This window comes from Bolinopsis microptera, chromosome 1 (genome assembly GCF_026151205.1).
Source record: "Bolinopsis microptera isolate Bmic1 chromosome 1, MBARI_Bmic_1.0, whole genome shotgun sequence".
NCBI lineage: Eukaryota > Metazoa > Ctenophora > Tentaculata > Lobata > Bolinopsidae > Bolinopsis > Bolinopsis microptera.
The window spans coordinates 21,260,986-21,288,631 of NC_087072.1; the positions used below are offsets into that span (position 1 = coordinate 21,260,986).

At 40.2% G+C, this 27,646-nt stretch overlaps 2 protein-coding genes across 19 annotated transcripts in view; one reads left to right on the plus strand and one right to left on the minus strand.

Moving 5' to 3' along the window:
• The window catches only part of LOC134823755 (cGMP-dependent protein kinase 1-like), a 53,707-nt gene extending 41,104 nt beyond the window's left edge, over nt 1–12,603 (plus strand). For 9 of the 17 annotated variants that reach the window (XM_063835326.1, XM_063835373.1, XM_063835356.1 and 6 more), the window contains 16 exons: nt 3,419–3,598; nt 3,756–3,878; nt 4,567–4,723; nt 4,880–5,046; nt 5,311–5,424; nt 5,590–5,759; nt 5,983–6,155; nt 6,304–6,372; nt 6,656–6,763; nt 7,477–7,509; nt 8,637–8,763; nt 8,963–9,102; nt 9,220–9,381; nt 9,569–9,737; nt 10,120–10,370; nt 11,102–12,603. In XM_063835326.1, the coding sequence (XP_063691396.1) occupies nt 3,419–3,598; nt 3,756–3,878; nt 4,567–4,723; nt 4,880–5,046; nt 5,311–5,424; nt 5,590–5,759; nt 5,983–6,155; nt 6,304–6,372; nt 6,656–6,763; nt 7,477–7,509; nt 8,637–8,763; nt 8,963–9,102; nt 9,220–9,381; nt 9,569–9,737; nt 10,120–10,370; nt 11,102–11,264 (2,306 nt within the window). In that variant the 3' untranslated portion in view covers nt 11,265–12,603. The remainder of the gene's footprint in view (nt 1–3,418; nt 3,599–3,755; nt 3,879–4,566; nt 4,724–4,879; nt 5,047–5,310; nt 5,425–5,589; nt 5,760–5,982; nt 6,156–6,303; nt 6,373–6,655; nt 6,764–7,476; nt 7,510–8,636; nt 8,764–8,962; nt 9,103–9,219; nt 9,382–9,568; nt 9,738–10,119; nt 10,371–11,101) is intronic. The other 8 variants (XM_063835357.1, XM_063835341.1, XM_063835425.1 and 5 more) reach the window with 1 other exon arrangement.
• Nucleotides 12,604–24,274: 11,671 nt separating this feature from the next.
• On the minus strand, nt 24,275–26,729 carry LOC134818311 (golgin subfamily A member 7-like). 2 transcript variants are annotated; one of them, XR_010160625.1, is made up of 5 exons: nt 26,658–26,729; nt 25,755–25,871; nt 25,140–25,292; nt 24,635–24,938; nt 24,275–24,594 (listed from the first exon to the last, which is right to left on the minus strand). XR_010160625.1 is itself a non-coding variant. In XM_063827823.1 (4 exons), the coding sequence occupies exons 1-4, from the start codon at nt 26,670–26,672 to the stop codon at nt 24,795–24,797; spliced, it is 429 nt and encodes a 142-aa protein (XP_063683893.1). In that variant the 5' UTR covers nt 26,673–26,729; the 3' UTR covers nt 24,275–24,794. The 2 variants fall into 2 exon arrangements, 1 of the variants encoding a protein (XP_063683893.1); XM_063827823.1 differs by having other exon boundaries at nt 24,275–24,938.
• Nucleotides 26,730–27,646: the final 917 nt, after the last annotated feature.

A 27,646-nucleotide genomic window follows, 5' to 3' on the forward strand; every position in this document is an offset into this window, starting at 1 on the left:
ACTCACACTTTTCAAGAGTTGTAAAATGTTCCCAAAACTGAATGAATATGAATGATGGCCAGAACAGAGCTCGTATTTAAGGTTGTAAATGTGCCATGTAGCATGTCATGATACGGTCCAGTGCCTCAAGTAACTGGAGCGTATCATACCTCTACCCATACCTTCCAGTGCGTCATCAAGCTAACTGAAGCGTATCAATTATCTTACGTAATCTCAGATAAGTTCCAGTGCCTCAAGCTGCGGCAACTGGAGCGTATCATACGTCATCTCACGTACGTTCTAGTGCCTCGTTGCGGCAACACAGAAAAATTAGGAGCAAGTCAGAAGTTGCTTCCTTGTGGTGTGAAGTTGGAAGCTATAGAGCGTATTGTGGACATTAATTACTCTATACAATGCAGCCCGAGCCGAGTACACGGAACCCGCACATACTGCGAATACCTACTAGGTCATTAGTCCAGACCGGAATAAACACCAACAGTTTGTTTGGTCAACCCAATATTCCTCATTAGAACTGACAGGACAAATGATATTATAATACTCAGCTATGCTACACTCGGCTACTTGGCCAGGGTGTTGCTGCTACACTCGGCTACTTGGCCAGGGTGTTGCTGCTACACTCGGCTACTTGGCCAGGGTATTGCTGCTACACTCAGCTACTCGGCCAGGATGTAGTTGCTGGATAGTGCATTTATTCCTTAACTTCAGGCCTAATTAAATCTAATCAAAGCGGCACATTAATTCAGATGTGTGTCAGCGGCACAATTTAATCCAAATTGTGAGATGAACAAGATTGAAGATTAGAGCTGGTATAATGATACTACAAAGTAGTCTTCTCGCCAATTAGCTCCAAATACAATTAGCTCCAAATACATTCACTTTGGAGAAAGGGCAATATCATCTTATACTCTTTCTTCTATACCCAAATTAATCTTAAATACTACAAGATAAGTCAACTATTAGCCGAAAAAACGATTGAAAGACCGCCTCTACTTTCTCTCAGGCAAATTATCTTTGTATGATTTTATCCCAGTATAATAATTGTTGTCTCACTGTACACCAGGTATATACCAACTAGAGAAGGTACTATATATAATCTGAGTACACCTCATTGGGTAGGCTAACATTTACTGGAGTGTACAGACATGAGGCATAACTAACATATGTTTGATAATGATCTACTGATTATAATTACTTATTATCTTGCTATACGATACACCTACCTGCTGCTTCACTCTCAAGAGGAGCATGCCTGGTAAGATACACCTACCTGCTGCTTCACTCTCAAGAGGAGCATGCCTGGTAAGATACACCTACCTGCTCCTTCACTCTCAAGAGGAGCATGCCTGGTAAGATACACCTACCAGCTACCTGCTGCTTCACTCTGAAGAGGAGCATGCCTGGTAAGATACACCTACCTGCTGCTTCACTCTGAAGAGGAGCATGCCTGGTAAGATACACCTACCTGCTGCTTCACTCTGAAGAGGAGCATGCCTGGTAAGATACACCTACCTGCTGCTTCACTCTGAAGAGGAGCATGCCTGGTAAGATACACCTACCTGCTGCTTCACTCTGAAGAGGAGCATGCCTGGTAAGATACACCTACCTGCTCCTTCACTCTGCAGAGGAGCATGCCTGGTAAGATACACCTACCTGCTGCTTCACTCTGAAGAGGAGCATGCCTGGTAAGATACACCTACCTGCTGCTTCACTCTGAAGAGGAGCATGCCTGGTAAGATACACCTACCTGCTGCTTCACTCTGAAGAGGAGCATGCCTGGTAAGATACACCTACCTGCTCCTTCACTCTGCAGAGGAGCATGCCTGGTAAGATACACCTACCTGCTGCTTCACTCTGAAGAGGAGCATGCCTGGTAAGATACACCTACCTGCTGCTTCACTCTGCAGAGGAGCATGCCTGGTAAGATACACCTACCTGCTCCTTCACTCTGCAGAGGAGCATGCCTGGTAAGATACACCTACCTGCTGCTTCACTCTGAAGAGGAGCATGCCTGGTAAGATACACCTACCTGCTCCTTCACTCTGCAGAGGAGCATGCCTGGTAAGATACACCTACCTGCTGCTTCACTCTGAAGAGGAGTATACCTCGGTCCTCGTGCGATATAATAGGGACGGTTAAACATCCGAACCAAGCTATAAATTATCATGTACAGTTATAAGAGTTGAGTTAGTAGCCCGTATACAATACTAACTAGCCTCTTCACTATCTATAACGATCATTTGGAGAATTTACTGGAGATATATACTTTTTACACGCAGAAAGAAATGAGCATGTAGAGGAAAATAAGAGTAACAACAGACTGTTTTTACTATGTTTTCAGCATGTACAATCTTCACTTTTTATTATGTACGTTTTGAACTATTTTTAATGACTCGTACACCTGAACGTGTATAAGTTACAGCGGTATCAACAATGTGACTGCACAAGAGAGTCCCTCTTTTGAATATATAATTGAGAAAGCTCACTCTGCCTCTGTGTAAGTATGTATATAATTACACAAAGCATCGCTTTATTACATTACTGTGCGAGCAGTACACCCAATTCAATATTAGGACGCAGAGGTCCGTGTAATATAATTAGACTATTACTACTTACAGTATAATAAGTTACAGTTATTACTTACAGTATTGTTACTCACATTATTATTATTTACTGCATCATTACTTACAGTAAAAGTACTTACAAGCTAACTGCTTACAGCTATTAGGCTGTTAACTGTCCACTGGCTTGTCTTCGAGCTTGTCTACCAGCACGACTAGTCTACCATATGTTAGAAGCAGACCTCTCTTTAGGCAGACTGGTTTAGCACACTACACTTTACACAGAACAGTACTGAGCACAGTGTCCGGTTGTAGTTAAGTCTGGTAAATGTGACCAGACATATTCCCGTGCTGCACAGCTGCAGGTCACGTACTGTTCATTGTTAGAAGAAAGACTTTCACTTCTATTCATACTAGTCTTCACCGTAAAAGCATATAGTTCATAGCAGATTAGCAGATTAGCAGATTAGCAGATTAGCAGATTAGCAGATTAGCAGATTACTAGATTTGTAGATGAATAGCTAGTGCAGTAGCTACAGACTTGGAAACACTATAAATGGGATATGCTATTTTACTGAGAGCGAGAAGAATCTAATATTGTTTGTAATTTGAGAGTGCATTTCATGTAATTCTAAAATTGTGTAAAGTGGAATTTAATTTTCACACGTTTTTTAATCCACGTGAAGGTCATAAAGTCATCAAACATAAAGTCATCAAACTAAACCGATCATCGGTAAAATACTAAGTATTTAATCAGTGGAAGTATATGACAAAGGTGATTTGTTACACAGACCCTCTTGAGTAAACTCAAAGTATTTAAAATAATTACCAAGCCAGACAATAATCCTGCCTTTCTTCAGGAGCTGGCCAAGTGGGCAATGGGTCGGGTCAAAGTCAGGGTGTGTACGACATGGACGCAGTGAGGGCCAAGGTCCTGGTTCCTGAACTTAGAACCGAGATTAAAGACTGCTACGTGAAACTCAAGGCCAAAGATCAGAAGATCCAGGACCTGGAGACTGAAGTTAACAAGTTTAAGTCTGGTAAGTGAAATTACCTATTTGGAGCTCGTACATTGCATTTAAACATGCTACTTTTTGTAGGCGTGTTGTTGGACCATGATTTTCAAGTTCTACACAGATTTATGAAACCCCGAGATTTGAGCACCAAAGTACAATTCTTAATGCACCAAAACTTCAGACAGCACAACTAAGGCGGACGAGATAACACGACTGAAAGATGAGATCAACAAGTTGAGGGATGTACTGGGAATCCTGAACAAATCCCCCGCAAAGCAGCAAGAACTACTCGACAGTATTAAAGGTAAGCTTTTACCTGGGCCCTACTTATTGTAAATCTTTACTACTTAACCTCCTACTTTATAATTTGTACGCCTGATGTCACGTTAGAAGTAACCATTTATCACTAAGAAGTAGCTACCTTATCAGTTATAAATTGCATGGTTACACTTTACAGCTTACACTGCTGAATACTGCTTATCGGCCGTTAAATTATCTCTCAAATAGGGTTTTATGCGCAAAATAACGTACATTACACCTCGGTCCTCGATATACCAGGCGGCTAATCGTTTGATTCTCTGGGCCTGAAGAGGCACGGTAAATCGAGGAGTTTCTCTATATCATGCAAAGTCTGATAATTATAGGCTCCAGTCAATGTTCATGAATCCATGAAGTCTGAAGGAATTTCATTCCACTACGATAATATGAGAAAGTAAACCCAACCCCCGATCCTATAAGGCACAGAGAGCAAAATTACACTCTCTACAATGCTATATTTAGCTCCGTGATAGCTTTAAATGTACGTCGTACTTCAACATAGTTATAATTAATGAAATTCTGCAGTAAAAGTAAAAGTCAGGCTATAACTGATGCTTGCTCTGCAAGAATTGCTAAACCATAATCCATATTAATGGCTGAAATATCGTCACGCCCCTATATATGGAGCTGTGTAGGTACCCAGCATATATTTTTAATATGGACTACACTTGCAGAGGTCCCTGCAGCCGACCAAGAGGAAGATGTTGTCCAGGAAGTGAAGCCACCCCCACAAACACAACAGAAGAGACAACGTCAGGTGGCTATCTCGGGAGAGTCTGTCAAACAGAGCGATGTTGATATAGACTACACTGAGTACCCTAAGGATGCCGAGTAAGTTACTATAGTTACAGTAAATAAGGGTTGGAGAAAATACTCCTTCCTTCCTAAGAGAACTGTACAAATCTGGTAACCAGAAATATTTTTTATCAGAAATATAAATATTAAATATCATATATCTGATATCTCTAACACTGATCGCATCTCCAGCCAGAAAGCCATTATCAAGGCTGGAATTTTGAAGAACGATTTCATGAAGAACCTGGAGCATGCTCAGATCAGGGAGATTGTGGCCTGCATGAAACCAGATAACCGTAAAGCAGGGGAATGGATTATTAAGGAAGGAGAACCTGGACAGACCTTGTTCGCCCTACAAGGTACTTTATTTGGATTTCTGCTTTTTGGACCTGTTTTTGAAAGGCTACCCTCTTATCTCGACCTATTTATTCGCTAAAATATATATATATCTATGCCACAAAGAAACTTGTTGATCGTTTCATCTCATATTATTAATTATACCGTACTATCGGTTGGGCAAGAGTTCAAGTCTTGTGGATATAACATCCATTATACGACTGTAGTGTATAACAATATTTAGTGAAACACCAGTGAAACACCTTTAACCAATGATTGCCTCTCAGAGGGACAGCTGGAAGTTATAAAGAACAGCAAGGTCCTCACGGTCATGGGACCCGGCAGAGTGTTCGGAGAGCTCGCTATTCTCTACAACTGCACTAGAACCGCTAGCATCAGAGGTTAATTACTATCAATCAACTTAGCTGGGAACCAAGTACCAACATGATGTGCGACAGTCACTCCTAAATTATACGTTAGAAAATGAACGGAATGCTCAGAAATTACAACAGCTGTTTTAAAAGTTTGTACTCGTTAGACTTTCTTGACTTTCTTTCCTCTTACAGCTCTCACGGACTGCAAGCTATGGGAGCTAGATCGAACCCTGTTCCAGGCTATTATGATGAAGACCGGTCAAGCTAAGCAGAAACAGCATCTTGACTTCTTGAAGAGTGTGAAACTCCTTCAAGATGTGCCCGAAGCTAAACTTGTTAAAATCGCCGATGCGCTTGAAGAGGTTTGTAACCTTTTATTATATGCTTTTTCGACCCTGCTGGTTCATTTATCACCGATTAAGTATTGGCTAAAAAAGTGGATACCGTACGGACATACCTGATTCAAAGAATAAAACTTTTCCTTTCGTGGATAACGTTGGATCTTTTGTATTCTGCTTGGTCACTTGTGAGCGTAACTTCACCGAAGCCTAATTTTCAGTAGGTTAAATGTTTGTAACCCCACAGGAAATATTCAAGAAGGATGAGTACATTATCAGACAGGGATCCCACGGGGAAACCTTCTATATTATGGTGGAGGGAGAGGTCCTGGTCACGGCAAAGCTTCAGAACGACAGCGAGGCCTCAGAGATCAGAACTCTTACTGCAGGCGCTTACTTTGGCGAGCGAGCTTTATTAGGGTATGTAGTTCAAAGTTAGGTCCTGTCCAATTTTTTACAATTATCGGCTTAACAGAAGGTTAAAGTATGTCACGAAAATGAAATTACAACCACTGAATAATCCTCACTAAAAGAATTAGGCCTAGCCAAACTAAAGAGATTCCCTCAGAGACGACAAGAGGACTGCAAACATCATCGCCAAGTCGGAGAAAGTATCATGTCTGGTGGTGGACAGAGCGTAAGTAAAATATAAAATAAGGAGGCGTGCTAGAAGACTGGTCGGGTATTTAAGTGGTTAGGTAGTTCCTGAACTAATTATCCCCAGTATGGTCCATATGAGCGGCGAGCTGTACTCCCGACACTTCGAGCTCTAAAACTCTCCTTTTGTTCTCGGATAATATGATCTCGCAGAGCGACCCTCACACCTTTGTGTTCGACCCACTGCCTTTTTATTGGCTGATCAACAAAGCAGTCTTTAATAAAGGGAGGCAACACGTGACACTGATTCCTTTCTCCTGCAGGTCATTCAAACAGCTGATTGGATCGCTCGAGGAATTCAAACACCAGGATGAAAAATACAAACAGATTGAGAAGAAAGTGGCGGACAATCTTCGAGAGAGTATTTCAAGGTACAAGACTGCTTCTATTTTAATCTTTACCGTGGTGTGTCCATCTGTGGTTAAGACGCGCAATCGTCGCGCGGCGTAAGCGTGATTTAAATTACCGGGCGGAAATCGCCTCTCTCTTTCTCTTCCGCCGAATCTCCGAGTGTAATTCTATTACAAAAAAGCACAGTTATACCGCACATTGACTGTGGCGATCACGCATCTTAACCATAGGAGGGGACACCATCGCAGCTGTTTTAATAGAATTTCTGTTGAGCTGGCGATATCCTTACATTTTTCATCCGGCATAGTTTTTGAGCACTAAGCTTCAAGGCAATCAACATTTACTTAGCATCATATAAGCTGTCAATCGCTTGCCTATTGAGACCAATTTGTTTTAAACTATATAAGGATCGTTCACAGTTCACGCATATATTACGTAAGCTAGCTTATGGGGGTGGTTTGGAAGCGTTTACAATTTACACCGGTGCAATTTATATACGTATAGTGACGTGTAAAATGGGATATAGATTACAGAAGGGGTTTTTAATAACTAAAATCTGGCTAAAGGTATATGTGAACGATCCTATTATGAGTTTTGTTGATTCATATAAAGACATTGAAGCGTCGAACCTTGCTGCTCTGTATGTACAATTTTTGCTGCTAATTTAAAGCTATATATTTGCCGTATTTTTCCTATTTTATTTGCTGACTTATAGCGAGAATATTTTCTGCAGTAAACGTTCACAGCCTATCGCCAAAACGTCAGAGTAAGTCGTGTTTGACCGTGCAGTGTTTTTGCGGGTTATGCCGTGCATAGTATGCATATTATGCATATTATGCACACGCAAATGTACGTCTTCACAAAGATATTATGAGCAATAAAACTGAGGTGTTTTGGAGCTCTCTCTCTTTCTCTCTCTACCAGCGGTGTAGCACCCCCACTTACACGCTGTAACAATCTTCTCATTGGAAAGTAAAGCTCCAATATACACCGGGCTGACCTAAATGCATGCCGCAAACGTATTACAGCCTGACACACTCCAATACAATCAAATTTCGTGATTGAATGAGATCCAATAAATTTCACGGGGAAAGTATAACTGCGAATAGATTAAACAGAGAGCTTTAGGACTAGTACTACCTGTTTAGGACTAGTACTACTTGTTTAGAAGTTAGAACAAGTATTAGTTATTACGTGTTCAGGACACGTATTACTTTATCGTAAGTGTCGTATTGTGACCTACACATATTTGTTGCCAGGGAACAACCACCACCATGCCACCCTCACCAAGGGCCACACCCCAATTATAAACATCACTCATCTACAAAATGAATGCTCGTTTCATGCCTACTTCTTCATTTTGCATGATACTTTCTCAAAAGAATGACGAATGATTAATAAGGTTGATCACCCGAGCTTCCTTGACTTGTGTATCAGGATTGACGACATGTAAAAAACGTCTATTTGAAATGTCCAAACTCCAAACTATTCTACATTATTGGCCCAAACTCCCATCCTCTGGATTATCCATCAATACGACGGTATTGCACTATGATAAAAAGCCGCGCGTGATGCGCGTCTTTTTATTGTATTGTAATACGTTTATTAAACTGTAGTCATGTCCAATGTCCATGTTCAACGGTGATATTTCATTTTGTAATGTCAGATCCTGTTTTTTCCTCTTGAAACTAAAAGGCAAAAATTACAGTATGTACAATGAAAACTACCAGTGTTGTATACCCTACAGATAAGTGAAGGTGATCAACCCCATGCTATTTTAATATAAGTGAAAGTGCAGTAAGCTGGCAGGCATGAGTCAAGCGCTTAGTGCAGCTGTGCAGCATAAAAGCCCCTTTAAGAGGAAGTACATGTTGTAACCTCTTTCTTTTACAGTGGGGGTTCTATACGATCCAGTTCTCCCGAACCAGTTGCTGCGAACGAGGAATATGCTAACCTGAAATACGAGGATCTCAAACATATTGCTACCCTAGGAATGGGAGGATTTGGCAGGGTCGAATTGGTAAGTGGAGTGTAAAACCCTTACTTAGCAACCGCCACCATACAAACCACACCTAGCAATCTTTATGCTTTAGAGCTTAGAATGCAACCCTAACCTAGCAAACATATCTAGCAAACCTTTACCTAGCAAACCCTAACCTAGCAAACGTATCTAGCAAACATTTACCTAGCAGACCCTAACCTAGCAACTTTCACCACAGGTGTGTTCCCGTCAAGACAAAACGAAGTCCTTTGCTCTGAAGTGTTTGAAGAAGAAACACATAGTGGATACCAAACAGCAGGACCATATCGTGTCCGAGAAGAACTTGCTGTTGGAGTGCAAATCACTCTTCATCACCAGGTAATATTGTAAACCACTCTCCGTCCTTTGACTGAGACTTCTTTTTTAATATAATAGCCAGGGATATTGCTCGCTGTTGATTTGATCAACTTGTAATAACCAGCTTCTGTGTTTCAGGTTGTACCGGACTTACAGGGACAGAAAGTACGTGTACATGCTGATGGAGGTGTGCTTAGGAGGAGAGCTGTGGACCATCATGCGAGACAGGGGTTGCTTTGACAACAACACCACAAAGTTCTTTGTTGCTTGTGTGGTAGAAGCTTTTGACTATCTTCACAGGTGAACTATACTAGGAGCCATCACTTCCCGGTTTTGCTTGCTACAGTTAATGTAATAATAGTAGCTAGCTGGCCGTGTATTGACGTCAGCTAACTTATGTTGACGTAAATTAGTTGTTGAGAATTATTTGACGTTCGTTTGCGGAAATAAAGCTGGGAGAAGGTTAACATCTGACAAAATTAAACAGGAAAGGTATCGTATACCGAGATTTGAAGCCGGAGAATCTACTGTTAGACTCTGAGGGATACGTTAAACTTTGTGACTTTGGGTTCGGAAAGAAGATCGGACATGGCCGGAAGACATGGACCTTCTGCGGTACACCGGAGTACGTTGCTCCAGAGATCATCCTCAACAAGGTTTGGAAATTTTCTTTTTAACAGTTATATGTGTAGAGAGGTGCTCACGGAGTCTATCCCCTCAAAAAGTGGGGCCAAAATGCTGCATTTCAATTCATTATTCATACCGTTCATTGCATTTCTCTCGAAATATATTTGACGGATCATACAGGTAACTGACTTATGACCAAAACTAAATGGTTCGTTTTGAACTGCTATCAGCTGGTTGCACTGCGAGCAAAGTTTACCGAGAAATGTATTAAATGCTTGAAAAATTTACCGAGTTTCTGATTCAATTCGTAAATGTTGTTTTATTGATTGAACTTTGTCTGGAAGCCTCTTCAATTGTTCAATAAATTTGAAAAAGTAATATTGGACAATACTAATCTCATCCTTCCTGTAGGGTCACGATTTGTCAGCAGATTACTGGTCGCTTGGTATCCTGATGTTCGAGCTGCTAACAGGAAGTCCTCCTTTCTCCGGAGCGGACCCCATGCAGACCTACAACCTCATCCTCCGGGGCATGGACATGGTGGAGTTCCCCAGGAAAATCAACAAGTCAGCTCAGCATCTGGTCAAGAAGTTATGCAGGGATAATCCTGCTGAGAGAATAGGTTATCAGAGGGACGGGTTGAGGGACATCAAGAAACATAAGTGAGATCATTTAAACTATTCTTCTTTTTCTTGGTGACGCATCCACGGTTACAACACACACCAATTTTGGTTGAAAATGATATTTTTTAATGCATTTTTGGGACGCGATGACTTTATTGAAAAGTAGCAAGGTAATATAATATGTTGCACAATGGCACAGATTTAACATTCGGAGCTGATTGAGGTTCTAGAAACGCCTTTACATTTCTACTTAAATCGCCTCACACGAAGAATTTCGTCAAATACACTGTCTCACCTCCACATGACCACAAATAATTGATAACTGCAGATATCGGAATAATGCAGAGTAGTAAAACACCTTACTATGTTGACAGGTTGCGCAATCGCAAAATGAGCGGGAAAACATGATTGATTAAGGGGCCATCTACTTAGGACGTCCGCCAAAATCGCAGATTTTCAGACCACCACCCCTCCCCCTGTCCGGGTGTGTCCGAATTTTTAAAACCACCCCCTCCCCCTGTCCGGATTTGTCCGAAATTCCAAAACCACCCCCTCCCTATTTGCCGGACGTCCTAAGTAGATGGCCCCTAAGTGCCGTGCACATTTGTACATTTGTACGTTAAAACTATGAACAAAACTAACAAAATGCTCATTCTAAATTATAGGTGGGTAGTAACCTGAATTCGATCCATACTTAGAAATAACGACGTTAATCCAAATTACTTGTATGCTTATAGAGTGTTGCAAATTTAAACTCGCATTCGTTTCAGGTGGTATCAAGGATTTGACTGGGAGGGCCTCATCAACAAGAGAGTGTCACCCCCCATCTCCCCCCGAATCAAGAACGCTACTGACTCCAGTAACTTTGACTCCTATCCAAAGGACAACGAGGAAGCTCCAGATGAGATGTCGGGCTGGGACGCCGATTTTTAAGAAAAATTGGGTTCGATTTTGCTGTATCAGCAACACACAGAGACACTCATTTTTATCATCGCTTACCTCCCGCCGCCAGACTGACGCGTGAAAAGATAGAGGGGATCTGATCACTGATGGAGCCAGGAAAAGACGCACAACACTCAGTGTTTTTACTTTTTAATATACAAGCTAAATCTATTTTTATACCTCAACGGTCGAAAGCTTTCTCAACAAGTTAGGATGTTATTAAAAGCTCTGGAATTACAAACCGCCTGTTTCTGTCGGGAAAACCACGTGTGCTCGCTTAGCGTGCACGTGCTGAGCTTGCATTCCGAGCATACGCAAACTTTGCGTGCACGTGCTCATACTTTGTTCTTCCGCATCTATTTCGACCATCAACTGTGCTCTGTACTTGTATCTTCTCAATTATCTTAAAAGGATCTCTCTGTCTGAATAACAGAATTACTGGCTCTAGGCGATCATTTTTCTGAGGATTTTGTTATCATCGTCATTGTTATCCTTCACGTGATAAAGTCACGCGTGATACGCGTTACCTTGGTTACCGGGTGTTGTGGTGAGTGCTTGTTTTACACAGTGTTCTGAAAGTGAAGCTCAAAAGGAAGAAGGAGGTAAAGGTACCTTTGTTGAAGGTACCGTGGATTTTGACAATACTTGTTCGTAACTTTGAGTCAATTTTTAGCGAGTTTAGAATAATTCTATGAAATGTACATTGTTTGCAACTGTTCAATTCTTTTACCTTTTGAGTGCGTTTTGTTTACCAAAGAAATGTTATCGTGACTAAATTTGACGGCAATAGGCTTTTTTCTAGGAATTAAATGGCTGATTCACAAAATGTGGATGATTTGATTAAAAAAATGCATGAGAATGCAATTAGCTGAACTTATTAATTGTAGTAGGGCTTGCTACTACGGTACGTAAACCGAACAATACATACGACTGTGAAGTTAGGTGAGACAAGATGATAATATTTGGTGATTTGATGCACCACCAGCGAGTGTTTTAAACCATTTAACGTTAGTTATATTTGAGTTTATTGTATTGGCGATATTATTTTGATTTAATAAGCTATATACACCAAGAAGTTCAACTAATTTAATGATGTAACATTTGTCGTGTTATTATTCCTAATGCGTTTTCTCTGAACTTTGCACTTCCGGGAATGATTTGCTCCTTTATAATACTAAATTCTATCTGACGTGATTTCTTCGTCCATCAACATACTAACATAGTCTCAATTATTATTATCATAAGTTGATGACTAATAAGTATTCAAAATCTTAATTTGTTACTGTTGTGTTGTAAAATTTGGTCTGTTTTAATACAGTATAATATCCAATCATAGTCTTTATCTGTTTATATCAAATAAACCCGACTTTTTCGTCTACCACAACTACAAATCACACAAGATGTTGATCAAATTTACTTACTTGCTACTTTAGGCGATCCTCAATAGAAATACCGTTCACTATTTTCATTTTTCCCCCAGACTTTTCGATCACACAGCAGAATGGAGATCGTCTAACTCAAATTGAACGCCGGCAATACTAGCTACAGCATCTAAGAATGTGAGTGGCTTAGACCGCGACCGGACTGGGGAAGTGCCAATGGAGGATGGTGGCTATGATCTGGTCAGAGGCTATCTTGCAATGACCAGCCACCAGCGAATCTAGCACGTCTTTGTGCGAGTACCGATTACCGAAGCTAATGCTATATAATGCGGTATAGTTGGTGTCCAAAGATTTGCTTGAGCGTGGGATGTTTTTTTTTTCAGGATATATTCTTGCCCTTCAATTCACAAGAAGTCGAGTAGAACATCCTTTTAGCATGTAGGCGTTTTTCAAACTGCTTTTTCATAGTACAAGTTTCGCCCTTTTTTGGTATGAGAATGAAGCCGTTTTCCAGGCCTAAAGTATAAGGCTTCAATTCTATTAGAGCACTGTTTGCTGTTGCAAAGGGAGAGGGGATGTTCATGCAGACAGAAGAGGAGTTTCCAGACTGAAGGAGGATTCAAATTCAGAAAAATTATAAGGGGAGGGGCGAAAAAATACAGCGGCACAAAGGTACGTTTTGGCACTGGCCACAGCATTCAGGCATCGATCGGCTATTATACATGATCATTGATACAGTTCTGGGTTCAGTTAAAATTTTCAGGCTAAACATGCGCACACACATAATGATATGCGGCATTGGACATGCCGCAGATATTAGGTTTTCCGCACCTTGTACTCGATGCATATCCAATATAACACTCACAGTCAAATTTTCTTTTATTTGATATTCGCTTTGGTCATCATAGTCATACCTTGATAATTCATGAATATGCATCTAATAACTTCTATAAATAGCGTTCCATAAAATAAAACGGAAAACCTAAAATACGACTGTTGGGGCCGGGCCGGGGCATATCCAATCATCAGACATTACGTTACAGCTGAAACCATGAACGTCTTTTGCCCCATTTTCAACATTATATTAATGATTAACTCCGATATCCATGTCCACCAAGTTTTCGGACAGCTTTTAAAGTCCAATTAAAAGATCCTTACGAATTTTCAGAATGATATCATTCCAGGAACCGCGAAGATATGACGGAACAATACGACGAAAATCAATTGTCAATGAATTTCGTCAAATTACGCGACTTTCACACTTATTACTGAAGCCACGCCTCATTTAATATGGCACCTATGCGAAACTCACTGATCATTCCAAAAAGGTATGACAAATTTGGTTTTGTGAAAAATCTCACACTCTAGAAGTAGAAAACAATGGTACGTACCAAACAGTGGCGTAACGTTGCCTGTTGCCATAATAACCAGTTCCCAAGTCTTCTTGTATCACGTCGTGACCCCCATTATCGTTTACTAACAAAAAATACTATTAGCGCACTTCCCTGTGACCGCGGGTTTTCTAGTCTTACTTATAATTCAGAGAATTATTTCTGTACACTGTACAACCGCCCACGTGCAAATTAGATGAAAAATAGGAATTTAGGTAACAACCAAAAGGTTCCATAGCAACGGTGTTTTAATGCACACATGCACGTGCAAAGATTTTGTTAACGTCATTTTGATCGGTTTTGTGATAATTACGTTTTGTTTAAAGTGTTTTATATTTAATCGGCTGTATCTTCGGTTGAGATGGATGTTTTTTGATGCGATTAAAACTTTCTTTCAAAGAATTCTATTTATCTGAGGACCCCAGGCTTTAGGGGTCGTTCGCATATTACGTAATCAATATTTTAGCCATTTTTACCCCCCTCCCCCTTCCGTAATCAACCATAATCTAAGACCCAACCCCCCCCCCCCCCCTCCTGACAGCAATATTACATAATCATGGCCTGACCCCCCCCCCCCCCCCCCCCCCCCCCTTGACTTTTTTTCCTAGAAAACACTTTCTCTACGTTTCATGCTACCCTGATCATTGATCATGTTATCATGATGAGCCGAATTGAAATCATTGTTATGATATCCGGCCAAGCACCTTCTAAACTACTTACACAAGTGGTTGTACATTATCTGAAATGGAGTTATCGAATGAATTATCAATCGGGAACTTGCTTCTCCGTGCGGGAACGAACGAAATAGTTAAACAAGTCATCTCGAAGTTTGATCATTCAAAAAAGCGAGCTGAAAATCTCAAAGCATTAAAGTCGTCTAATCTTGAAATGTTGGAGCATTGTGCTGAATTTTTGTGTATTAACTTAGCTGACAGTGATCGTAATAAGATTTACACAAAGGACACACTTGCCAGTAGAATACTGTTCCAGTTAAACGCTTTGCTCCCCTCACAATGCCCGGAGTGTAACCAGAAATACGTGATAGATCTCGAGCCGGAACAGAAACCGCTTTTTCACTGCCATATGTGTTTTCGGGGATCTCACGATTGTGCTGTTGTATCTGGTTTACATGATGTTTTAACTCAGGCTTCGATAGACCTACCTTCTAGCTACGTTTGGCTGTGCAAATCTTGCAACGAGTCTAGTTTGCCTATTGTGTCTAGAAAGAGGAAACTCCCCATGATAGCGTGAGTATCACGGACCCCGCTATCCTTGCGAGACTTAATGCTGACACTATATCTTCTTCGCAAGTTTCCTCGCCTCACAACGAAACATCGGAATCTTTCAAGCAGAACCAGGAGAAGTTAAATCTTAATGATCTCAACTCAAAACTGGATAAAGTTGTCAGAGAACGGGTGTGTGAGAAGTATAAGCGAGGAAAATGTCCGCATGGTTTAAGGGGGAAGAAAGAACATGAAGGACGTGTCTGTGAGTTCGAACACCCTAGATACTGTGATAAGTACTGCCGCTTTGGTACTCAGCGTAACTTCGGGTGCAATAAGGGTTCCAGCTGCAAGTTCTTTCACCCCGTGCTCTGTAAGTTCTCTGTCAAGAACAAGCTGTGTACTAACTCAGAGTGCACATTTATCCACCTGAAAGGGACCCGGAGAAAGGAGAATGGTGATGCTCCTCGGCCCAAGAAAGGTGATAAAGCTGCCCCCGCCCCTACAGCTACCCAGGATTCTACCTCAGTTGCTGATTTTGGGGCTTCTTTTTGGGGGGGGGGGGGGCCAACCATATTAAAGTATATTAAAATGTAGGATTTTTCCCGATTTTGACCCGGGGATATACTTTAATATACTTTAATATACTTTAATATACTTTAATATATCCCTATCTCCTTGGAGGCCTACATCAAAAATTGTTGCCCAAAATAAGCTTGAAATGCAATTCTTAATCGATTCCAAAAAGTTCTTGAAAAAATATTGAAAACTGATGGAGTTATTTAAATTTTAATGAAGTCATTTTGGCTAGTATTCCGAACCGAGATATTATGTGCAATTTTCCCAATTTTGTTCATGGAGGTCTTTTTACTTATTATCCACTATATTCAACAAACACTGAGTTATATCTTTCACATAGAATTGGTCTCATTAAAAAATATTGAAATTTTATCGAATTTGGGCAAAAGGGAATTTGGGCAAAAGCGTATGCCCAAATATGGGCATATTTTTTAAAGCTCATAGCTCAGCCAATTTTTGACCAATCTGGATGGAAATTCATGTACTAGTCCTAAAACAGGCTTATCTTGCGAATCAGAGTGAAAAATATAGTTCATCATGTAAATCTTAACGAAGAATATAAATCTTCTAATTGTAGGTATATTAAAGTATATTAAAATGTAGGATTTTTTCCGATTTTGACCCGGGGATATACTTTAATATACTTTAATATGGTTGGCCCCCCCCCCCTTTTTTAGAGTTAGCGAGACTGATGGACAGGATGCAAACCTGCTTCACTCGGGAAATCTCGGAAATCCGTGCCAGTCTCCGCCCCAACCCTCAATACCAGTTTCCCCCACCACACCTTCAGTCAGGATTGGCGTACCCACAGCACCAGTACCCCTACCCGACACCTCTGCTCCCTACCCATGCCCAGATGATGCAGAACGTGCCCACTATTCCTCATGCCTTGTCTTAAACGTGCAGTCCATGAATCCGAGCGCTTCAAGTACAAGCCGTTGGAAGGTGCCCGATATTTCCGCTTACATTAACGATGAACGAGCGAGAAATCATTCCTTACCTTTTGTAGCGCTCACTGAGACTTGGCTGAAACCCTATATGGCTGATGCCCAACTACATGTTCCAGGGTATACAGTCTCCCGATGTGACCGAAGTGGGCGGGTCGGAGGCGGAGTTTTGCTCTATTCCCACATCAACATACCTGTAAGTGAGTGTGATACGTTTGATGATGGTACCTGCGAGGGTTTATTTTGCAGATTCAGCACGATTAATACATGTGTTGTAGTGGCTTATCGACCCCCAAATGCCACCCTCAGCAGTTTATCTCCACGTGTATTCACCGTGTTAATGATGAAAGCTACGATATTATGCTCACAGGTGACTACAACTTACCCTCAATAGACTGGCAGACTGTATCCGTGTCGTCAGGAGGTTCCAGTGAGACTCAGCTATCAGCTCACTCCCTTCTCAACTTCATGGCCAAGCATCTGCTGAGTCAATACGTCCTTTGTCCAACCAGCGGTAACAATGTTCTAGACTTGTTCATCACGAATAACAGCAGACTTGTTACTAATGTTCAGGCACAAGCTACCTCACTGTCTGACCATCATCTGGTGGATGTTATGCTCGCTACCAATCCGCTATCCCGAAAGGAGGCTACCATCCCTAAGTTTGACGAAAGTAGCTTCAGGTCTCTTGACTTTTTTAAGGCGGATTTTGATGCACTAAAGGAGGAGTTACAGGAAGTTAACTGGTCTCAGCTTCGTGACTCATGCTCCTTTGAGGAGTTTCCTGCTCTTTTTACGGAGACCCTGTTCCAGATTTGCTGTTCGTGTGTTCCTCAGAAATCGGTGCCCTCTGGACGTCCTAAGCACAGCAACGCGTTGAGACGGAAATGCAACCGGCAAAAAGCACGACTCCAAGCATTAATTGACAAGAATGCTTCAGAAGACCAGATCAAGGCAGTCAGGAATAAAGTTGCACTCTTACAGTACGACATCATGACTGCACACACCAAGAAACTGGATGAGAAGGAGAACAGAGCCATCGAGAAGATTAAAAGTAATCCGAAGTTCTTCTATAGTTATGCCCGATCCCTCTCAACTATCAAATCCAGTATTAACATGCTATTTGATGCAAACCAGGAGATCACTACTGACACAAAGCAGATGGCAGACTTACTTCAGGAGCAGTTTAGCTCCGTGTTCAGTGATCCAAGCTCTCCTGATATCAAGGACCCAGATTTCCCGTTACCTATGATCGAACATCCGCAAACTCTTGAAGATTTTTGCATCATGGATGACGATATCATATCTGCAATTGGGAATATTCCTCCTAACTCTGCTAGCGGACCTGATGGAATACCTGCTATCCTCTTAAAGAGCTGTGCAAAAGAGATGTGCGAGCCGATACGGCTCATCTGGAGCGAATCCTTTGAGCGTGGTGAAGTACCTAAGTTCTACAAAGATACCTACATCACTCCTCTATACAAAAAGGGTGATCGGGCGAGAGCTGTCAACTACCGGCCGGTGGCGCTCACATCTCACGTTATAAAAGTGTACGAACGCATACTGCGTGGCAAGATGGTTAGCTTCATAGAGAAGAACGGATTACTCTGTGATAATCAACATGGCTTTCGATCTGGGCGGAGCTGTCTCACCCAACTGCTCAGTCACGTTGATGACATTGTTCAAGGATTGGTGAAAAACGCTGATACTGACGCCATATACCTTGACTTTGCGAAAGCATTTGATAAAGTGGATCACCGACTGCTTATTAAGAAACTTAGAAGAATGGGAATTCACGAAAAGGTGGTGTCGTGGATCGAATCCTTCTTAAGTGACCGCACACAGTGTGTTGTGTTGGACGGGATGTCATCACTTGCTGCAGCAATCATAAGCGGAGTGCCACAGGGTACAGTTTTGGGCCCGCTGCTTTTCATTTTGTTCATTAATGACATGAAGCTGTGCATCACAGGATGTGTCATTAGATTCTTTGCTGACGATACACGGATTTTGAGGCACATCTATACACTTGAAGATGCAAGTATACTGCAAAATGATCTCAACTCTGTCATCGACTGGGCAAGATGCAATAACATGTCATTGCATGAGGATAAATTTGAGATACTCGTGCACAAACACTGTCCCCAAAACAGCTTGCAAGACCTCCCGTTTGCCATCCTGACGCAAACTTATCAAGTTTCGCATGGTAACATAATGTACCCTACGGATGCAGTCAAAGACCTGGGGGTTTTGATCTCGGCGGACTTGTCTTGGAGCTCACATGTTACTATGACAGCAGATCGTGCCCGTAAAGTTGCCTCTTGGGTTCTGAGCGCTTTTAGATCGAGAAACAAGATCACTATGCTGACCCTCTACAAGTCATTAGTCAGAAGCCATCTCGAGTACTGTTGTCCCCTCTGGAATTCAACTAAGCAAGCTGATATCGCTGAGCTAGAGGGAGTACAACGTACATTTACGTCCAAAATACATGGTGTGCAACATCTGAACTATTGGCAGAGACTGAAGGCCTTAAAATTGATGTCACTTCAACGGAGGAGAGAACGTTACACTATCATTCATATGTGGAAGATCCTACACAAGAAGTGTCCTAATGATGTCAACGTTCAGTTTACAGATACACTCCGTTATGGCCAGAAAGCAGTAGTCCCTAGCTTGTCAACGTCCAGTAGCCAAAGGAATCAATCGATCTTTGACAGCTCATTTGTAGTGATGGGGCCTCGATTGTGGAACATCATTCCCGCAAACCTGCACCTTATCGAGGACCCCCTACGTTTCAAGTCATTGTTGACGGAGTTTGTTACATCTATTCCGGACGAACCTCCTGTTACTGGATATTGTTGCCAGAACGGAAATTCGTTATTTAGTAGAGGCTCTTACGGGCATTGTCTGCTCGATACGTTAGGGACCCCAGATACACCTTACTAGACGTATTTTTGACCGTAGAATCGATTGAAAGTGGTTTCAAGATGATTGGACTGATTGTTCTGGGGTAAAATCGCAAAAAAACCGATTTTTGGGCCAAAAATAGGCCAAAAAAACCATGTTTTTTGATATTTTGAGCAAGTTAATTTTGTTGGCATGTCGGCAAAACTTGCATAAAGATAGCTAAAAGACAGCCGCACAAGATTGTATAAAAATAAAACAAATCCCTCTATTTGTTCTGAGGTAAAAATCCAAAAAAGTGGTAAAAATTTTGACTTTTTTGCTTGAAGTTTGAATTAATTTTTTGCAGTTGTATTAAATCAACCCAAAAATAGTCACATCGTGTTTGCCTAAATTTTTCCTTTCCGAGAAGTACCCACTTCATATACTTTATCGAAGTTTGAATATTGTCACTCCGCAAGCGTTTTTGCCAAATTTTCGACGCGCACTACGCGCAAAAGCATTTAGTTGTTATCAATTGGCACCCGCGCGTTCATCATAAATTTCAAACAGCTATAACTCAGCGAGATTATGTCCGTTCTAGCTCATACTTTCACACTAAATAGAAAATAATGTGATCTTATTGCTGACAAAATATGAATATAATTACTCTATTTGCCTTAGAGTAATAGACTGTCAAAGTTTAAAACGCGCATTGGTATAGCACGTGACTAATAAGTCCAAATTTATACTTCTTAACATATTATCGATCCTTAGACATCATACTATTGTGTCCAATTAGCGGTTAGGTCTCTAAACTCGTAGCAGAAAACACGTCTTTTTGCCCGTAAGAGCCTCTACTAATTGAACTGGAGCGCAGAAAATACAGCAACTTCGCTGCACGGGTGGTCAGCCGTTCTGATGACCCGATAGAGGATCTATGAAGCAACCCCAAGTAAGTAGTACTATTATAGCCGGATATTCGATCAATTTCTAAATTTTATCACTATCAGAGTGAAACGACCCCTTAATGTTGATTAACAACATAGAATAGAGATTAGGCGGAATGACAGGCTGAGCGCGGCCCAGTAAAATACTATTAGCTTCGTCCCTGTTACCACGGGCTTTCTAGTCTCTACTATATAATTCAGAGAATTGTTTTTGTACACTGTACGACCGCCCACGTGCAAATTAGATGAAAAATAGGAATTTAGGTAACAACCAAAAGGTTCCATAGCAACGGCGTTTTAATGCACACATGCACGTGCAAAGATTGTTTTAACGTCATTTTGATCGGTTTTGTGGTAATTACGTTGTGTTTAAAGTGTTTTATATTTAAATCGGCTGTATCTTCGGTTGAGATGAATATTTTTTGATGCGATTAAAACTTTATTTCAAAGAATATTACTAGCTTCGTCCCTGTTACCATGCACGGGCTTTCTAGTATAATATAATATAATTAATTAATAAATATATACGTACGTGATTCAGTAGCGCGATAAAGATATGGAATATAAAAGCGCGCGTTACAAATGAGTATTTTGAACTGTGACCGCCCCTGTGTGAATAAAGAATTTCGTCCGGACAATTAATGTAGCCGATTGGTGGTGAAAATTTGCCTTAATAAGCGATCAGCACGTATAATTGGTCTTGATTGTACGTTCAGTAAGGGTGGCTAATTATAAAAGCAGGAAGTTGTAAGGAGGGAACTCACCTACTTAAAACGGGAGCGGAAAGGTTAAATTGTTGAGTTCGCAGTCAGGTTGATGCATTATGACTTATGAGGCGATTAGACACCCATTCTGATAATCACGTGTAAGGTGAATATTTCCTTTTCTGAAAGATAACGTGCTTTTTGGTTTACATTCAACAACAATGCAGTTTGAATATGCTGTAAATGCAAGGTCAGATTGAAAAAGTAGCATTAATTATAAATCAAAAGATGGGTCGTTATTGTGTAGTAGAAAACATTAAATAAGAATTACATTAGCAAGTACCAAAAGTGAATTGCAGTGACATAAAATTCATATTTATTACCTTTCTGATAGCAAAAACATACACATCTGAGTATCTAAACATGCTTCGTATACCACAAAATCATGCTTCAAACATTTCTAAAGCTTGAGAGAATCAAAGAAAAGCAGATTGAATAGCTTGTTGTGTTAGAACTGATAGCAATCAGACTTTGGTTAAAGCCAATAAAGAATCAGTCAATAATATTTGCAAACATCTTCAGCAGAGCTTTTAGTAATTATCTAGCAATCTTAATTTATATTTTAGTTGTTTATAACCTACTGTACAGTGTACACGAAATAAAAAACGCATCATGTTCAAAATGGAAATTTGGCACAATATCAATCAAAAGAAAGAAAATAGGTTTACACTGGTTCCAGATAGCAGCAATATATCTATAACTTCTACTCTACACAACCAATAAGTTTAAAACTAATTAAGTGTTACCACCTATCATTAATTAGGAACCTAAATACATTTGAAAAAGTACCCAAGTAATTATATATCTGCAATATACACAGTTTATCAACAACAAAACATACTGATGGTGCCATAGAAAAGCGAAAATAGGTGGTTACAGACGAGCATTAATACTTAATTCTAATTTTTTAGAGAAAGTTGAAACAAATATTTTACAGTTCAATAGGTCGTTTAAATACATATTTTACATGTACAAAACTCTTAAATAGAAAATAGGGCAAGCAAAGGCAGCCGAGGTTTATGGAAAGTACTTACAAGTATTATAATATCTAACATCTCAGATATTAATTATGCTAATAATTTTGATGACATTAATTATCCAAATTTATAACACATGCATCAGAAATCAGCTCAATGAATGCTTATTGCTTGCTGATCAAAACATGAACCCTGATTTTCTACATAGCAGCTCAAAATCTTAATTAAAGTTCTTAAGGGGGGGGGCCAATGGGTATTTTTTTGTGAAACTTGATTTCGAGATAGCAGTTGACCAACAAACTAGGACCAGTGACCGAACTTTTGAGGGGGTCCCGGACCCCAACCGCCAAACGGTGCGCGTAGGGCAGCCACGCCCATATTTGGTCCAAATTAGGCCCAATTTAGCCAAATACCCTGTACATGCCCCAAACCCAGGTTTATGGTGCTCTACTTGTAGCTAGTGGTCTCCTGAACTCGTATATGAAATTTCATCAAGATTGGACAAAAAATGACTGAGTTATGAGCCAAAAACCATATGCCCATATTTGGGCATACGCACCAAATTTGGTAGATTTCGTCCCATAAATTGGTCAAATATCAATATTTTTGAATGAAACTTACTTTATATGAAAGGTAAGCCTAAACTACATATTCTCTGTAATTTATAGCTTTATATCTGTTTAAATGTGGATACTAAGGCGAAAAAACCACAAAAAATGAACTAAATTGCCCATATCTCGGTTCGCGATATTCGCGGAATTGATCTCACCAAAATTGTAACAACTCAATCAGTTTTCAAAATTTTTGCATGAAATTTTTGGAATCGACTCGAAATCGCATTTCGACCTTATTTTAAGAACGGATTTTTGATTTAGGCCTCAAAAAAAATTTGGCGGCCAAATTCCAAAATTATATTACAGAAATTCAGAATTTGGCCGCCAAATTTTTTTTGAGGCCTAAATCAAAAATCCGTTCTTAAAATAAGGTCGAAATGCGATTTCGAGTCGATTTCAAAAATTTCATGCAAAAATTTTGAAAACTGATTGAGTTGTTACAATTTTGGTGAGATCAATTCCGCGAATATCGCGAACCGAGATATGGGCAATTTAGTTCATTTTTTGTGGTTTTTTCGCCTTAGTATCCACATTTAAACAGATATAAAGCTATAACTTACAGAGAATATGTAGTTTAGGCTTACCTTTCATATAAAGTAAGTCTCATCCAAAAATATTGATATTTGACCAATTTATGGGACGAAATCTACCAAATTTGGTGCGTATGCCCAAATATGGGCATATGGTTTTTGGCTCATAACTCAGTCATTTTTTGTCCAATCTTGATGAAATTTCATATACGAGTTCAGGAGACCACTAGCTACAAGTAGAGCACCATAAACCTGGGTTTTGGGCATGTTCAGGGTATTTGGCTAAATTGGGCCTAATTTGGACCAAATATGGGCGTGGCTGCCCTGCGCGCACCGTTTGGCGGTTGGGGTCCGGGACCCCCTCAAAAGTTCGGTCACTGGTCCTAGTTTGTTGGTCAACTACTATCTCGAAATCAAGTTTCACAAAAAAATACCCATTGACCCCCCCCCTTAATTAACAAAGTGGCAATGGCTTTATAAAGCAAAGCTATCACTCGCAAACATATAAGTCAAATCAAATTTAATATACTATTCTTTGTTATAAATTAGTGCAAGGAAGGTAGAACTTAGAAAGACGGAATGTCACAAAATAAAGATTCTAAGCACTCCGTAGCAAATTTGCTAAAAGAAATTCCTTCCAAATTTTTCAAATCAAAATATTTCACAGTCACAAGATCACAAATTAGTCCCTACTTTCTGTAAGTAAACAACTGTAATCCTTGCTAACTAAACCTCAGTTTAACAGTGATCCCTGCTAACTAAACCTTAGTTTAACAGTGATCCCTGCTAACTAAACCTCAGTTTAACAGTGATCCTTGCTAACTAAACCTCAGTTTAACTGTGATCCTTGCTAACTAAACCTCAGTTTAACAGTGATCCCTGCTAACTAAACCTCAGTTTAACTGTGATCCTTGCTAACTAAACCTCAGTTTAACAGTGATCCTTGCTAACTAAACCTCAGTTTAACAGTGATCCTTGCTAACTAAACCTCAGTTTAACAGTGATCCTTGCTAACTAAACCTCAGTTTAACTGTGATCCTTGCTAACTAAACCTCAGTTTAACTGTGATCCTTGCTAACTAAACCTCAGTTTAACTGTTTAACTGTGAGCCTTGCTAACTAAACCTCAGTTTAACAGTGATCCCTGCTAACTAAACCTCAGTTTAACAGTGATCCTTGCTAACTAAACCTCAGTTTAACAGTGATCCTTGCTAACTATACCACAATAGTGACTGTAGGTATTCCGTATTACAGTTTCCTTGCTGACTATTGGTTCACAACATATCTACACAGGTTTAGTAGGTGGTGGGTACACAACAAGTTCGATACAGCGGAGACCGCGCAACATCGGCTCAACAATGTGCACTCCGCGTGGGTGGTATATCTCATCATTCTGACGTTGGATAAACAGGGATATCTGCTTCATTTCCTGAAGTTGGGTTATGTGTGTCATTCTTTATTACAGGCATGGACCCTTATGAAATTAGTTGGTTAAAACTATGAACGTTGTATTTCTGTGTACAACATTTTAGGAAATAATTCATTAGTTGAGAAACAATATTAACACCTTAAAATAATAACATTAATCATTTATTACACAATTGTTATTTAAGTAAGCTATTATAATTACCTTGCTGTATTTAGTGTCAATACAGAAGTACAGTAAGTAGCCGGTGAGGCAAGATAAGCAGCCCTCAGTGTATGTGGGACATCCTAGCTCCTCTGACCTCTCCAACAGTTCGTTTATCTTGTTTACTGTATCTGTCAACGTTTCACGTGCTATCTGGAATAAACTATTGGTTAGCATGGTTACCAGGCTCTAGTTTAGAGTCATAGCTCGGAGAACAAAAATTGTAACAACAATACCGTAACCACACAAATGGTAACACATGGTAACACATGGTAACAAATGGTAACACATCACACATGGTAACACATGGTAACAAATGGTAACACATGGTAACACATGGTTACACACAATAACACATAGTAACACATGGTAACACATGGTTACACACAATAACACATGGTAACACATGGTAACAAATGGTAACACATGGTAACACACAATAACACATAAAAACACATGGTAGCACATGGTTACACACAATAACACATGGTAACACATGGTAACACATGGTTACACACAATAACACATGGTAACGCATGCAATGTTAACACATGGTTACACACAATAACACATGGTAACACATGGTAACACATGGTAACACATGGTAACACTAACCACTCCTTCCAGCTGGGCGGGGAAGTTAGTCTCGTATTTACACTCAGTGCCGTGAGTATAGTCCCGCTGTATGAACACTTTCTTAGGCGAAGTCGTCACTTCTCCGGTCGCGGTCGGCTGTAATTAATTATATCATTAAGTTCTTATCATTATTTTACTAGTATGGAGAGGTCTTGACTCTAGAATTTCAAAATAATATAGCAATCATTAATTCTAAACCCATCATGATTGGTCAACTTCTCCTATCTAACGTTTATTTGAATGTTGAGGTTTGAAACTTTATCAACAATACGATTCTCTTACATTTCCTGACGTTTATTTGAATGTTGAGGTTTAAAACCTTATCAACAATACAATTCTCTTACATTTCCTGAGACTGGTGATAAATATCCCCCTATTAGGATCTCTGTTTTAAAGTTGATTCCCAATAAAATTGGTTGTGACCAGGCGTACAAGACAAGAATGGCTAATACACATCATGTAATGCACTGTTTTAGGTATAGTGTACAGTGTACAGTGTACATTAATTCACAGTATGTACTTCTCATGTACCGACCATTTCCTAGAGTGATATATACTATATAGCTCAGTGTACAGAACAGTACATTGTGGTCATTTAGTAAAGTGCAGGGGTTGTATGCTAGTACGCTATTGGGTGGTTCATACCCACAGCCACTGATAGGACTAGAGTGTTGTGGTTATTACTGTGCAAGGAACTATTCAGCTTATTTAACTGTTTTGGGCCAGACATGTCCAGAAAGATGTAAGTTACTCGCAATAGGGCAAAAATGACGATTGATATCAAATTTTGCCCTTCATGTATATATTTTAATACAAAAGTCAATGTCACATGTGGTTTATTGTTGAAATTTAGTTTAATAAATGCTAAAACAAAAGTATTACCTCGTTGGCAGCCATGACTGGTTCCACTCTCCACTACAGCATCTAACCTAATAATTTAATAGGTTGATATCTTTTACTATAATATGTTTGTATTTAAGGGATTGATTTAAGGGGTTTTAATTGCAGGGACCGAATACAGATAATCATTCCCACAAATTATAACATGGAAAAATAAGTCAGTAAATTAACACATGCTTCCCTACACAATGTCCTTATCATCTGATTTGTCAGTTAATCTAACTGCCTCTTCATTAGACTCCTTAACCATACTCTCGTCGTCCGAGTCGTCTTTGTTCAGATTGTTCGGGGTAAGGTAATATGAGTTATGTGCCTCGCCGGGCTAAAGTAGTGGATGACCTTGCTGTACGGCAAGTTAAACAAGGATCTGAAACTACTAGGTTCCGTACAGACTCAACTCTGCACCCGTGTCAATATGTTCAATATATGCAAGCCTCTTGATTTATAACCAATAACCAATCAGGAGGGAACTTGAGCTGATATATATTTCGTAATTAATGGCTCTTCACTCTTCAGTTGTATTTGATGATCAAGTTGATTTCTACGTTTTCCGGCAGGAGGCTCAGTCTGCTATCCAGTATCCACTACAATGTTTATCGCCACCTTGAGAGCCCTTTCACTTGCGACTGAGAAAGGAGGTGGACACATATAGATCCAGACAAGCTGATTCAGATACAGGGTACAGAGTGTCCTTTAAATATCTGGTAACCTCGTCCCTTACCACATTGTTCAGAGATCCGTCGATCCGGGCCCTGTCTGAAGTACTGCTTAGGAGTTGGTCAGTTGGTTCCAAGTCGCTGTATCATCGTCAATCTCTCTGACTGAGTCGTTAGTATCACTGTTTCTTCCCTTCTCGATATCACTGTCTGCACTGATTCTTGTACTCTTTCTTTGTCGGAAGCCCACCTCTCTCTTAGACTTGGAGATCAGGAACTCTTTGGTGGCTTGAGATTGCCTTGTAGGCAAAGAGT

Excerpts from the sequence above, each read along its gene's own strand:
- LOC134818311 (XM_063827823.1), bottom strand. Across the intron at positions 25,293-25,754 it reads CCGCCCAGCTGGAAGGAGTG|ATAGCACGTGAAACGTTGAC; the intron begins GTTAGTGTTACC and ends AGTTTATTCCAG. Across the intron at positions 24,939-25,139 it reads TTGACACTAAATACAGCAAG|GAAATGAAGCAGATATCCCT; the intron begins GTAATTATAATA and ends ACCCAACTTCAG.